The sequence below is a fragment of the Colobus angolensis genome, unplaced genomic scaffold, assembly GCF_000951035.1.
Source record: "Colobus angolensis palliatus isolate OR3802 unplaced genomic scaffold, Cang.pa_1.0 Scaffold3, whole genome shotgun sequence".
Lineage (NCBI taxonomy): Eukaryota > Metazoa > Chordata > Mammalia > Primates > Cercopithecidae > Colobus > Colobus angolensis.
In genome coordinates, this window is record NW_012116265.1 from 21,269,538 (window position 1) to 21,284,525 (window position 14,988).

At 49.7% G+C, this 14,988-nt stretch overlaps 1 protein-coding gene and 1 pseudogene across 1 annotated transcript in view; one reads left to right on the forward strand and one right to left on the reverse strand.

Moving 5' to 3' along the window:
• The window catches only part of DCAF4 (DDB1 and CUL4 associated factor 4), a 34,699-nt gene extending 22,775 nt beyond the window's left edge, over positions 1-11,924 (reverse strand). Inside the window, exons 1-3 of the mRNA XM_011949620.1 lie at positions 11,738-11,924; positions 3,344-3,505; positions 474-573 (exon numbers count right to left, since the gene is read on the reverse strand). Coding sequence (XP_011805010.1) covers positions 474-531 — 58 coding nt within the window. The 5' untranslated portion in view covers positions 532-573; positions 3,344-3,505; positions 11,738-11,924. The remainder of the gene's footprint in view (positions 1-473; positions 574-3,343; positions 3,506-11,737) is intronic.
• LOC105517326 lies at positions 4,429-9,026 on the forward strand (annotated as a pseudogene).
• Positions 11,925-14,988: the final 3,064 nt, after the last annotated feature.

Consider the following 14,988-nt stretch of genomic DNA (forward strand, 5'->3'; position numbering starts at 1 on the left):
CGGGGTTTCACAGTGTTAGCCAGGATGGTCTCGATCTCCAGACCTCGTGATCCGCCCGTCTCGGCCTCCCAAAGTGCTGGGATTACAGGCTTGAGCCACCGTGCCCGGTCCACAAAGGTATTTTCATAAAAAGTCTACAAAATGGAAAAACGGTTTTCCAGCTGTATCAGATAATGTCTACCTCCAGCCTTATGGCGAATGCCCTGGCCAGAGGTCGTGGTCGCTTAGGAAAGAACAGAGAGTGGTCCTCTCTCCTCATTACTCAGTGTGGTGGGCTGGCCCACCACAGCCACATGCCCTGGGAGCACGTTAGGAAGGCAGGCTCTCCTTAAGACCCCTCAGACCCACGGAATCAGAACCTGCATTGGGACGAGCCCCCTGGTGATCTCCACACCTGTGAGCATGTGACATGCCATGCATACAATGCCAGAAGCACACTGGGCAAAAGTGGCTCCCCAGAGCGGCACACTTGCCTGTCTTCAGGACCACGGAGTCTGAACCAAGGGTTCTGCTGATGGCTTCTTCTCCCATGTCTTCTTCTACTCTGCCAGCTACTTTTATTCATATCTGTTCCTAAAAGAGAAAAACAAAAATTCCATGGATCTCCACGTGTGGGCGTGGGCTTGTCTGTTTGCTTCTTGACAGCTGCTTCATGTTCAGCACCAGCAAAAGGCTGGCCCACCCTGGGTTATCATCAGATTTGCCACACCAAGCCTTACCCGGGAAGGGCTGCCTCCAGCACTCTCCCAACATCCTTCCCACTTCCTTCCTGTCACCCCTAGTTGACCACATAGCTCCCTACTCCACAGAAATAGGGACGGCTGGGCACGGTGGCTTATGCCTGTAATTCCAGCACTTTGGGAGGCTGAGGTGGGCGGATCATGAGATCAGTTCGAGACCAGCCTAACCAACATGGTGACACCCCGTCTTTACTAAAAATACAAAACTTAGCCAGGAGTGGTAGCGTGCACCTGTAATACCAGCTACTCAGGAGGCTGAGGCAGGAGAATCGCTTGAACCTGGGAGGCGGAGATTACAGTGAGCCGCGATCGCGCCACTGCACTCCAGCCTGGGCGACAGAGTGAGACTCCATCTCAGAAAAAAAAAGAAATGTTGCTAGGCATGAATCCCCTAACTTCACGCCCTTCTGCTCCACAAATACCTGCCTTTACTAATTGTCTTCTTCCTTGTCTTAGACAACAGGTATCACTGCTCCTTTTCTAAGCAGACCCATGCCACCTGGCTATTGATCTCATTCCTCCCCAGGAACTGCAGACATCTGTTTCCACATATGTTCATGTCTCCTTCTCCTTATCTCAGCTTAAAAACATGCCCAGGTTTTTCATTTGTTAGTGTTTCATTTCTAATCCAAAAAGAATGGGCATATTCTGAAAGAATGGTCTATATCCACGAACTCAGTGTCTCATCTCCCAATATTCCTCAACCCACTGCGGCCAAGCTTCCTCTCTCCTCGCCTTTCTGGTAAAATGCTCTTGCTCGTGATCACCTACTTGCCAAAGTGAGTGGTCTCTTTTTAGCCCTTATTCCTGCAACATGCGGCACCAGGAGGCTCCATTCTTCCTTTGGCTTCTGTAATATCTTTCTCTTGGTTTTCTTCTTGCTAAATGAATCCTTTGCTCATTTCTCCTGGGTCACACACCCTGTGTGTGCTTCCCATTGTTCTGTCCTAGATCCTCTTCTTTTCAGACTTAACAACATCTCATCTACCAATGCAGATGCAGCTCCAACCCTAATATCCCTACTGAGCATCAAGTTCCTGTATGCTGCTTCCTGTCTATTTCCGCAGATCCAACAGGTTCAAAAGTGAGTTCATGATTTCTCCCTAATCCCCGATCTGCTCTTTTGCCTGTCTAAATTTCTCTTCTCTGAGAGTAATATCCCTGCCCCTGCAGCCCAAATGTGTGTGTGTGGTTTTGTTTGTTTGTTTTGAGATGGAATCTCGCTCTGTTGCCCAGGCTGGAATGTAGTGGCACCATCTCAGCTCACTGCAACCTCTGCCTCTTGGGTTCAAGCAGTTCTCCTGCCTCAGCCTCCAGAGTAGGTGGTACTACAGGCACCCGCCACCACACCTGGCTAATTTTTGTATTTTTAGTGGAGATGGGGTTTCACCATGTTGGCCAGGCTGTTCAAGAACTCCTGGCCTCAAGTGATCTACCTGCCTCATCCTCCCAAAGTGCTGGGATTACAGGCGTGGGCCACCAAGCCTGGCCCCCAAATTTTTATCTTATTAATTGTCCTAAACAATGGCTCCTGAACGCCATGTGTGGGTTTCCCTATGAATCAGTTATCTTATACCCTAGCTAAAGAATACAGTTGTATTTATTAATAGTTAAGTTACAAGCTGAAAGGCACTGTGCACAGGAAGGGAAGCACGTGTGGCCAGTGTTAAGACTGGTAGAAAAATGGCTGCATGCGGTAGCTCATGCCTATAATTCCAGCACTTTTGGGAGGCTGAAGTGGGAGGATCGCTTGAGCCCAGAGTTTGAGACCAGCCTGGGCAACATAGTGAGACCTCATCTCAAAAAAAGAAAAAGACTGATATGAGAAATAAGCCCTACTGACATAAAGCTTATTATTATTACCAACTCTATAAAAAGGTCAAAATTCCATCAGAGTGCATGTTCTATATATGAAATGATTCCAATTTCTTTAATTATGTAACAGTGCATGAATACAGCAAGGAACACACGAACTGGTGAGTCAGACTTCAGATCACCCACAGGAGGCAGGACCGTGTCCCACTCACACCATTATCCTCAACAGGCGGCTGCACAATCAGCAGGACACAGCTGATGAGAAAAGCACTGACAAGTGCCAATTTGGGCCAGGGAGAGCATGTGTTCACCCCTAACTCATATAGGCCCTGGTACAGGCATTTCAATCTGGTAAGGGGGCCTGCCAACATCAAGTAATATAGTTAGCGAGGTTGGGCAAAAATCCTTTTAAAGGCCGGGTGTGGTGGCTCACGCTTGTAATCCCAGCACTTTGGGAGGCTGATGCGAGTGGATTACCTGAGGTCAGGAGTTCGAGATCAGCCTGGCCAACGTGGTGAAACCCCGTCTCTACTAAAAGTACAACAATTCATTGGGCGTGGTGGCGGGTGCCTGTAATCCCAGTTACTTGGGAGGCTGAGGCAGGAGAATCGCTTGAACCTGGGAGGCGGAGGCTACAGTGAGCCAAGATTCCACCATCGCACTCCAGCCTGGGCAAAAGGGTAAAATTCCATCCCCCCAAAAAAAAAAGAAAAAAGTCATTTAAAAAGTCACACTAATAAAGCCTTCCAAATACAGAAAGAGTTTAAAGGCTAGTACGAACACAGTACCTTTCTAGTACTTTTAAGAAGCCTGTTCAGGGGTGGGGAGTGTGTCTTCCCTAAACACAAACACAGTTCATTCTCTACGGCCGCTTTACAGTCCATGCTCGCACTCATCACTGCATGACTCTTTGTTCATACTCCCATCTTATACTGGATGTGAGGGGAATTCTGTAAGACAAACATCTTTGTTCTTTTTTCTATTCCTAGCATCCATGACCTAGTTGGTGCTTAGTAAATTTTTGCTGAACTGAAGCAAAGCAAAACAAAACCTGTGGCTACTTTAAGTCCCAAGTAGCTTCTTTCTGCTCTAGGTTATTTCCATTTACTACTCTGCACACATTTACAGAGCGCCCGCTCCATGTGAGGCGCTGGGGAGTGGGCAGAGATAATAAGCTGTGCTCCCTGGTCTCGAGGCACTAATTGTTTAATATGGGAGACAGATGCACAGACCAACCCCTGCAGTGCAGGATAAGGGTACAGACCCAGGTCTCTCCAGGTGTGGTGGGAGAGAAGGGAGTGACTGCTCCACGTGCCTGGGCTGGAGGTGGGGGAGGGAGGTAAATGCAGTCTGAAGAATGAAAATATCAGGGAAGCCCGGCGCGGTGGCTCACGCCTGTAATCCTGGCACTTTGGGAGGCCGAGGTGGGCGATCACCTGAGGTCAGGAGTTTGAGACCAGCCTGACCAACATGGCGAAACCCCATCTCTACTAAAAATATAAAAATTAGGCCGGGCGCGGTGGCTCACGCCTATAATCCCAGCACTTTGGGAGGCTGAGGCAGGCGGATCACCTGAGGTCAGGAGTTCGAGACCAGCCTGACCAACATGATGAAACCCCGTTTCTACTAAAAATACAAAAATTAGCCGGGCATGGTGGTGGGCGCCTGCAATCCCCACTACTTGAGAGGCTGAGGCAGGAGAATCGCTTGAACCCGGGAGGTGGAGGTTGCTGTGAGCTGAGATAGTGCCACTGCACTCCAGCCTGGGTGACAGAGCAAGACTCTGTCACACACACACAAAAAAGGCAGCGGGGGCGGCGGGCCTGCAGGCCATCTGGTATGGCCAGAGCCTGAAGTTCAAGAAACTGGGGGGATGAACCTGCAGAGGCAGACAGGGCATGGTCACGAGGACTCCGGGTGGGCGAGGAGTGACATGATTAGAGCTGCTAAGAAAGGGCACCTGAAAGGCAGCGGCATGGGGAAGAAGGTGACAGTAAGAACTGCAGCAGCAACCCAGGTGAGATGAACTCACTTACACATTATGGACATGGTATGTGGGATAGCAGAGCCTGGATTTAGATTTAGGCAGCGAATTTCATAGGAGAGGTGGAGAGAGGAGTTGAGAAAGGTTAAGTGAATAACTGGAAAAGTCATGAGCAGGGAGACTAAGAATAAAGGAAGAACACTTTGGGGAGAGGAGAATAAGTCTGATTTTGAACAAATCAATCTCAAGATGCAGGCAATGGGAAATACCGGTCTGATAATACAGAGAGAAACTGAGCCTAAACAGACATATTTGAAAGTAACAAGGATAGGGTGACACGATCTCAGCTCACTGCTACCTCTGCCTCCTGGGTTCAAGCGATTCTTCTGTCTCAGCCTCGCGAGTAGCTAGGGCTACAGGAGTGCGCCACTATGCCTGGCTAATTTTTGTATTTTTAGTAGAGATGGGTTTCACCATATTGGCCAGGCTAGTCTCGAACTCCTGACCTCGTGATCTGCCCACCTCGGCCTCCCAAAGTGCTGGGATTACACACTGTGCCTGGCCATTAGAGACAATTTTATCTTTATATTATCATACTAATATAAAACCCAGTATGCATCACAGTTTGTAGATCAGTGCTTCTTAAGGACTATTTTGCCCACCAGGGGACACATGGCAACGTCTAGAGACATTTTTGTTTGTCAAAACTTGGGAGAAGGAGGGGTAGGCTGCTACTAGCGCCTAGTGGGTGAAAGCCAGGGATGCTGCCAACCACCCTACAATGCACAGGGCAGCTTCCATACATTCTTCAGTAAGAATTATCCAGGGCTGGGTGCAGTGGCTGATGCCTGTAATCCCAGCTGCTCGGGAAGTTGAGGCAGGAGGACTGCTTGAGCCTAGGAGTTCAAGACCAGCCTGCAAAACATAGCAAGATCCTGTCTCAAATAAATACTTTTTAAAAAAAAAAAGAGAGAAAAAAGAAAAAATTATTCAGCTGGTTGTGATGGCTCATACCTGCAGTTCCAACTACTTGGGAGGCTGAGGTGGGATGGCTTGAGTCCAGAGTTTGAGACCAGTGTGGGCAACATAGCAAGACTCCATCTCACAAACAACAAGAGTTGTTGTGCTAAAGCTGAGAAACCCTGTTCTATGTAGGAAGCACTCAAAAACAATTTGCTGGTAACATGATGCATCTAGTACCTTTGGAGCTGCTCTAGATGTTAAAATCAGGTGTGTTTCAGAAGGTTGGGCTTGTCTTTGTCTTTCAGAGAAACTTTTAAGTACCTCAAGGCATAAAGAATCATAATTTCTAAGAGACTACTATTCTGCCAAGACAGTGTTAATCTCAAACAATAAATAAACACAATTTGGTTTTTTGGAAAATGATTGGACAATATTTATCAAGTAACTTATAAATGTACATGCCTTCCTTCCGGGAACTGATCCTCCAAAAATAATTCCAAGATATTTACTACATTGTTCCGAATCATTTGATAAGGCCAGTATTACCCTGTTACCAAAACCAGACAAAGATATAGGAAGAAAAATACAGGTCAAGGCTGGGTGCAATGGCTCACGCCTGTAAGCCCAGTACTTTGGGAGGCCGAGGCGGGCAGATCGCCTGAGGTCAGGAGTTCAAGACCAGCCCGGCCAACATAGAGTGAAACCTCGTCTCTACTAAAATACAAAAAATTAGTTAGGTATGGTGGTGCACGACCTGTAGCCTCAGCTACTTGGGAAGCTGAGGCAGGAGAATCCCTTGAACCCAGGAGGCATAGGTTGCAGTGAGCTGAGATCATGCCACTGTACTCCAGCCTGCGCAATAGAGCAAGACTCCATCTCTCAAAAAAAAAAAAAAAAGAAAAATATAGGTCAATATGTGTTATGAATATAGAGACACAAAAATCCTCAACAAAACGCTAGCAAGTGAAATCCAGGAGCATATAAAAAGGATTATATACCATGACCAAGTGGGATGTATCTCAGAAATATAAGGTTGGTTCAACATATGAAAATCAATCAATATAATATACTGTATTAATTGATGGGGAAAACCTCACATGATTTTCTCAACTGATACACAGAAAAAGCACTGGACAAAATGCAACATCCTTTCATGATTAAAAAAACACTCAAACTAGAAACAGAAGGTAGTTTCCTCAACCTGATAAGGGGCAACTACAAAACACCCACACTTAACATCATACTTACTGGCCAAAGACAAAGTCTTCCCTCTACGGTCAGGAACAAGACAAAGATGTTGGTTTTCACTACATCTATTCAACATTGTAGTGGAAGTTTTAGATAGGCAATTAGGCAAGACAAAGAAATAAAAGGTGACCAAACATGATCTTACATACAGAAAATCCTAAAGAATCCATTGAAAAGCTACTGGACCTAATAAATGAGTTCAGCAAGGTTGCAGAATACAAGATCAATATAGAAAAACCAGTTGTATTTCTATACACTAGCAATGAACAGTCTGAATATTAAAGAAAAGTTACATTTACAATGGCATCAAAAAGAATAAAGTACTCCTCTGGTCCTGCTCAGGCTCAGTTACAAAAAAAAAAAAAGAGGAGGCCGGGCACGGTGGCTCAAGCCTGTAATCCCAGCACTTTGGGAGGCCGAGACGGGCGGATCACGAGGTCAGGAGATCGAGACCATCTTGGCTAAGACGGTGAAACCCCGTCTCTACTAAAAAATACAAAAAAAACTAGCCGGGCGAGGTGGCGGGCGCCTGTAGTCCCAGCTACTCGGGAGGCTGAGGCAGGAGAATGGCGTAAACCCGGGAGGCGGAGCTTACAGTCAGCCGAGATCCGGCCACTGCACTCCAGCCTGGGCGACAGAGAGAGACTCCGTCTCAAAAAAAAAAGAAAAAAAAAATAGGAGAAAAAGTACTTAGGAATATATTTAACAAAATTAATGTATGGCAGGTACACAGAAAACTATAAAACACTGTTGACAGAAATTACAGATTTAATGCAAGCCATATATCAAAATTCAAAATGCCCTTTTTTTAGCAATGGATAAGCAGATCCTAAATTCATACTATGCAAGGGACCCAGAATACTCAAAATAATTTTGGAAAAGAACAAAGTTGGGAGGACTCACACCTCCCAATTTCAAAATTCACTACAAAGCTACAGTAATCAAGACACCATGTTACTGGCATATGGATAGAAATATAGATCAATGGAGGAGAATTGAGACCAGAAATAAACCCATATGCCTATCTATGGTCAATTGGTTTTCATCGAGGTGCCAAGACCATTCAACTAAAGAAAGAAGTGTCTTTTCAACTGCTGGGACATTTGAATATCAAACTGCAAAAGAATGTATTTGGATCCCTACTTCATACCATATGGGACAAAAACGAACCCAAATGGATCTAGATCTAAAACTATAAAACTCTTTGAAGGAAACAAAGGTATAAATCATCATGATCTTGATTAGGCAATGATTTCTCAAATATGACATTCAAAGCGCGCACACACACACACACACATTGGGCTTCATCAAAATTGAAAACTTCCGTGCATCAAAAGACACTAGTTAGGGCCGGACACAGTGGCTCACGCCTGTAATCCCAGCACTTTGGGAGGTTGGGACGGGTGGATCACTCGCAGATAGGAGTTCAAGACCAGCCTGACCAATATGGTGAAATAGCATGTTTCAAAATACAAAATACAAAAATTAGCTCGGTTTGGTGGCGGGAGCCTGTGGTCCCAGCTATTTGGGAGGCTGAGCCTGAAGAATCGCTTGAACCCAGGAGGTGGAGGCTGCAGTGAGCCGAGATGGTGCCACTGCATTGCAGCCTGGGAGACAAGAGCTAAACTCCGTCTGAAAAAAAAAAAAAGAACCTACACAAATAGCCAACTGGCACATGAAAGGATACCCAACATCATTAGTCCTTAGGTAAATGTAAATCAAAACCACAGTGAGATACCACTTTATTTAATTTTATTTACTTATTCCCTCCTACCCTCCTTTTGGCTGAAGTGCAGTGGCGCAATCTCTGCTAACCGCATCCTCCATCTCCCCAGCTCAAGCCGTCCTCCTGCCTCAACCTCGGAGTAGACGGAATTACAGGCGAGTGCCACCACACCAGGCTAATTTAAAAAACATTTTTGGCCTTCCGCCACGGCCGCCATTGGAGAGTAGCAGCCATTGGCTCTGCGCTACCCTATGGCTGTGGGCCTCAGCAAGGGCCACAAGGTGACCAAGAACGTGAGCAAGCCCAGGCACAGCCGCCGCCGCGGGCGTCAGAGCAAACACACCAAGCTTGTGCGGGACATATCCGGGAGGTGTGTGGCTTTACCCCGTACGAGCTGCGCTCCATGGGGTTACTGAAGGTCTCCAAGGAGAAACGGGCCCTCAAGTTCATCAAGAAAAGGGTGGGAACGCACATCCGTGTCAGGAGAAAGCAGGAGGAGCTCAACAAGGTACTGGCTGCCATGAGGAAAGCCGCCGCCAAGAAAGACTGAGCCCCCTCCACTGTCCTCCCCTTGAAATAAAAAACAGCTTGACAGAAAAATAAAATAAAATAAAAATAAAAAATATTTTTGTAGAGACGGGGTCTCGCTTTGTAGCCGCCCAGGCTGGTCTTGAATTTCTGACCTCCAGAGATCCTCCCGCCTTGGCGCAGTGTTGGGATGCCAGGCGTGAGCCACCACGCGCGGCAGCAATTCTGAGATTTAACACAGCGAGCCAGTATGTGCCCAGCGTATGTGTATGTAGTGTACAGAATATGTGAACCACCTTCTATAAAGGTTCATGCACGAGAAGGTCGGCTCTCTCACAGTCTCGCAGTTTTCCACACACAAGCGGCAAATATTTTTGCACCGGTCTCCAAAATGGTGTCTGGTTTGGGAGCCCGCGGCTTCCGGAATTACAGGCTCTTACCTGCTTCCAGGGCACCATTCCAGGCCTGGCCTCAACAGGCCCAAGGCGCAGGCCCAGAGGAGGCGAGGGGCGACGGGTGCGCTACACCCAGTAGGGGGCAGCCCCGGGCTTCCGCGCCACCCGCAGTGCTGGCCCCCCCCCCGTCCCCGTCCCCCAAATCCGGCCAGCTGGGGAGCCAAGTGTGGGGGATGGCAGCCCGCACACTTCGGGGCTGGCCTCGCCTCCCCCGGGAGGTAGGCTTGACAGCACAGGGGGTAGGTCCAGCCTTAGCACTAGGCCAAAGCTCAGAATGGGGGAGGGGCTCCATCTCCCCACGGGGCTCTCTGGTTTGGAGGCCTCGGGGCTGTTCTGATTTCCAGGCTGGGCCTCACCATCTTGTTTAGCACCTGGTTAGGGGCCCTAGACTAGAGCCCAACAACCGGGGCTCAGAGACTGGGGTATCCTGGGGCTGCGGGGTTGATTCTTGGGCGGATGAGAATGTTCTGGAATTAGACAGCGATGATGGTTGCACAATCTTGCCAATTAAAAAGCCACCGGATTGAACCCTTTTTAAAAAAGTGAATTTTTGGGTATGTGAAATATCACTGCATGGTGTAGTATAAATCATACAGATATATTTATATATAAACTACATATATATATGATGTTTACTACACCATGCTGTGATAGTTAAAGTGAGAAACATCCTAGATATCCAACAACAGGGGAATTTTGTTCAAAGTCTGTAGACTAGCTGGGCGCGGTGGTTCATGCCTGTAATCCCAGCACTTTGGGAGGTGGGCGGATCACAAGGTCAGGAGATAGATGAGACCATCCTGGCCAACATGGTGAAAACCTGTCTCTACTAAAATACAAAAAATTAGCCAGTCTTGGTGGCGCGCGCCTGTAGTCCCAGCTACTCGGGAGGCTCAAGTAGGAGAATCGCTTGAACCCGGGAGGCAGAGGTTGCGGTGAGCCGAGATCGCGCCATTGCACTCCAGCCTGGGCAACAAGGGTGAAGCTCCATATCAAAAACGAAAAAAAAAGGCCGGGCGCGGTGGCTCAAGCCTGTAATCCCAGCACTTTGGGAGGCCGAGACGGGTGGATCACGAGGTCAGGAGATCGAGACCATCCTGGCTAACACGGTGAAACCCCGTCTCTACTAAAAAATACAAAAAATTAGCCGGGCGAGATGGCGGGTGCCTGTAGTCCCAGCTACTCGGGAGGCTGACGCAGGAGAATGGCGTAAACCCGGGAGGCGGAGCTTGCAGTGAGCCGAGATGCGCCACTGCACTCCAGCCTGGGCGACAGAGCGAGACTCCGTCTCAAACAAACAAACAAACAAACAAACAAACAAAAAAAGTCCGCATACCAGCGGGCTGTAGTGTGCAAAACGCTAACTCCACTGGTCTGTAAAGCTGAATACAAAGTAGCTTCTACAGGCCAGGGCTGTGGCTCACGCCTCTAAAGTCTCAGCAGTTTGGGAGGCCGAGGTGGGAGGATTGCTTGAGCCCAGGAGTTCAAGACCAGCCTGGGCAACATAGTGAGACACCACTCCCTCCCCCGGCCCCGTCTCTACAAATAATTTAAAAAGTAGCTGGGTCTAGTGGTGCGTGCCTGTAGTCCCAGCAGTTAAGAGTTGTTCATTGTAAAACAACAACGTTTTGGATGGCCGACTTAAAAACAACAAAGTTTTCTGTTAACATTTATTTAAGAAATAATTCAGGCAGCAGGCTTTGTACTAATGCCCACCTTGAGTTGGTATTTTCAATCCTATTTTACAAATGAGGAAACAGGCTTAGAGGGCTAGGTATCATAACCAGGGTAAGCTAAATGGTGGAACCACCTCTGTTGGTAGGACTCCCAGGCCTGGTTACCCACAAAACATCACCTCAACTCTAATTTCCATCCTTATTTAAAAATCAGAGTTTGGGACTTTGGAACTGTTTCCTCTAGGAAGCTGTCCCCTCAGTTTTCTTTGCTTCTGGCTGCGCCGCTGGAGTCACAAGACAATGCCTGTAGAACACCATGGTGAAAGGTGTCACGGTTTCTGAAGCCCCCGGGGAACCCACGAGGCGTGGAAGAGCTAGCTTTCTCGTTAACACACAACTCAGAGTGAAGGCAAGGGCCAAATCCAGGCCCCACCACTTGCTAGTTCGTTCGCTACCCCTCACGGACAACCAGACTGCACCCCTTTCTGCGTCTGACAAGCACATCATAGCGCTGGTGCTGGGAAAACTTAGTGCCTGTGAAGCAGCCAGCATAGTGCCGGCCACTTCGTAAGCGTCAGCCACGCCTTACCTGTTAAGCTGACCTGAACATTCACGGGAACACCGCCCCAAGGCCCGCAGCCCAGCCCCCGCCAGGTGTCTCGTGGGGCCTTCAGCAGCAGGGCTTAGAGAAGCGCTTAGAGAAACGCCCTCAGCGGCGACACTCGGAGTGCCCTCCCTGCGTGTTTACGGTTGTAGCGCTGATCCGGCCGGAGGGCCCCACGCGTCCCCAAACGGGCTGAGCGCACCGCCCCAGCTGCCACCTAGGCCCAGTGGCACCGGCGTTCCACGTGCTCGCTCCTCCCCGCCCCTCCCCGCCCCTTTCCTTGGCCTTCCTCGCCGCGCCCGTCTCCCACCCCGAGCTCTGCAGCGGGCGCGCGGCAGCCCTCGAACCGACGCCAGTAGGCACCCCAGGCAGCACAGACTTACTAGTTCAGCAGGTCCCTTCCGGATTCCCCTCGGGCTCAGTTGTGCAGAAGTTGGGCCAAAGCGTGCAAGGACCCGGAAAGACCAAGGTGTAGCGTCAGCCAGTTAGGTGGATACGTTTTGGTGTTGTAGCAGCCGATAGGGCTATAGCGGCCGTCCTTTCCTTCTCACTGGACGCGGCTTCTGTCTGTCGACGTCAATAGGGGCGTTCCTACGCAGAAGGCGGGGAGTGGGGCTTCGGCTCCTCCCAGGCTTGGCCTGTCTGGGCCGGATGCACGTGGAGGCTGGTCCGGGAGCGCTTGGGGGGGTGGGGCCAGGCGCACGTGGGGGCGGGGCCGAGGGGCTGCTCCCCGAGCAGCGAAACCGTCTGGGGCCCCTTTCCTGAGAGGCGGTGTCCTCCACCCTCCGCAGGCTGATCCGGCCCTGGAGAAGTCCTCTCCCTATAGTGGAAAGAGCGAAGGAGTCTGTGAGGCGAGGGACAGAAGTAACGTGATGTTATGACAGGCGGCGATACCTTGGGCAGTGGCCTCAGGCGGCCGAGGCCGCTGCCCTGGGTCTGCGTTCAGGGTGTAGCGTAGCGAGCCCTGACCGTGGAACTGGAGAGCCTCCGTGCTGGCTCCAGTACTGCTGCTTGCTGTGGGACCTAGGGCGAGTCTCTTCCCTTCTCTAAGCCTTGATTTCTTCTGTTGAGAGAAGGGATCGGATCTATCATTTTCGTGTCGTCTCCAGCTTGGAGTTTGCTGAGACCACCAATATTTCTAGAATGACCTGTGTGTGCTGTGCCTGTCAGCTGACGGTTTTGAGATTTATTTTTTTTTTTTTTTGAGACGGAGTCTCGCTCTGTCACCCAGGCTGGAGTGCAGTGGCCGGATCTCAGCTCACTGCAAGCCCCACCTCCCGGGTTTACGCCATTCTCCTGCCTCAGCCTCCCGAGTAGCTGGGACTACAGGCGCCCGCCACCTCGCCCAGCTCGTTTTTTTTGTATTTTTTTAGCAGAGACGGGGTTTCACTGTGTTAGCCAGGATGGTCTCGATCTCCTGACCTCGTGATCCGCCCGTCTCGGCCTCCCAAAGTGCTGGGATTACAGGCTTGAGCCACCGCACCCGGCCGGTTTTGAGATTTATTGAAAAGAAAACGGAAGCGTCTAATGTGCTTGTGGCCTGAAGAGACAGTTTGTGAGGATAGCTGGGTTCACAGAGGCCAGGCTTGTTGGGGTCCAGCAGCAGGCCTGGTGCGTCATGCGGCTCCATAACCCAGGCCCCTGCCCGCGGCTAGACCCGTTAGAAAGCAGGCAGTGGGGTTCATCCATTGCACCCCGTGCGAAGGCATTTTAGCCCTTAAAGAGGAAGCTAGGATTTCAGGCTAAACTCCTGGCTGTTAGGAGTTTACAGATAAGTGCAGGGTGTGGAGCGGGGCCGGGTGATGAGGGAAATGAGAGAAGTGGGCATAGTCAGAATAAAGAACCGCTTCATGAAGCTTGAGCGGCCTTGAAGAGAAGGCAAAGAAAAATTCTATCTGAACAAACAACGTGGCTGGAGGCCGGTTCAACTCGGCTGGATGGGAGAGGAGTATGGAAGCAAAACTCGGCAGGGTGGGTTGGGGCTTGGTGACGCAGGAATTGCCAGGGAAAGAGTAGTCAGGCCGGGCGCAGTGGCTCACGCCTGAAATCCCAGCACTTTGGGAGGTTGAGGCAGGTGGATCACTTGAGGCCAGGAGTTCCATACCAGCCTGGCCAACATGGCGAAACGCCCGTCTCTACTAAAAATACAAAAAACTAGCCGGGCTTGGTGGTGGGCGCCTGTAATCCCAGCTACTGGAGAGGCTGAGGCAGGAAAATTGCTTGCACCCAGGAGACGGGGGTTGCAGTGAGCCAAGATAGGGCCGTTGCACTCCAGCCTGGGCAACAGAGTGAGACCCTGTCTCAAAAAAAAAAAAAAAAAAAAGACAATGGGAGGCTCTGAGGGTTCTAGAGTTGGGAAGTGACAGGACTAGAACTGTGCTTCTGAGAAATCACCGTGTTGGGGGTTGGGGAGAAAAGATTGTGGAAGGCAGCTGGGAGACCTCTAAGGAACTTACTGCAGCAACAGTCCTTGTGAAAGGCAGTGAGGGCCAAACCAGGGTGGGGATAGCCAGGATGGAATGGCAGGGTGCAGATGGGAGGCAGGATTCAGAGGGAGAACAGGCCAGACTTAACTCTCGGGGAAGAGTCGAGCTGGATTTTCCACTGAAGAGCCGGGGGACACTGAAGGAAGGTGGCAGGAGAAGTTGGCTTGGGCTTGCTGAGTGAATGAGTGGCTGGCAGCCGGCCAGCAGGCTCTGCTGAATGTCCACGGAGGGGACAGTGAGGTGGGCATGAGATATACCTTGGGGACCTGCAACACACACAGAGAAAAGATTAAAGAATGTTTGTAAATCAGTGAACAAATGAAGTTTGCTGGGCCTTGGGCACGTCATGAGGCATTCCGACCTCAGTTTCTTCACAGGTTAGAATGAGGATAAGACACCTACTGAGACAGGTTGTAAGGAGTAAGCTCTGATGATGGAGTACCTCACCCAGGACTTGGTGCACAGCGCCCATTGGTTAAGCTTCCTAAATTGTGAAGGTAGCTTGGTATCTAGATGATGTATATTACCTTCAAAAGTAAAAATTATTTTTTCATTTTATCTCCAGAATTTGAAGCCAAGGCAAATGTTGTGATGAAAAAGAATGAATCTATAGAAAGAGGTTGGAAAATATATTGCACAGGACAAAGGCTAAAAAAAAGTGTGTTTTTTTGTTTGTCTGTTTGTTTTGAGATGGAGTCTCGCTCTGTTGCCAGGCTGGAGTGCAGTGGTGCGATCTCAGCTCACTGCAGCCTCTGCCTCCCAG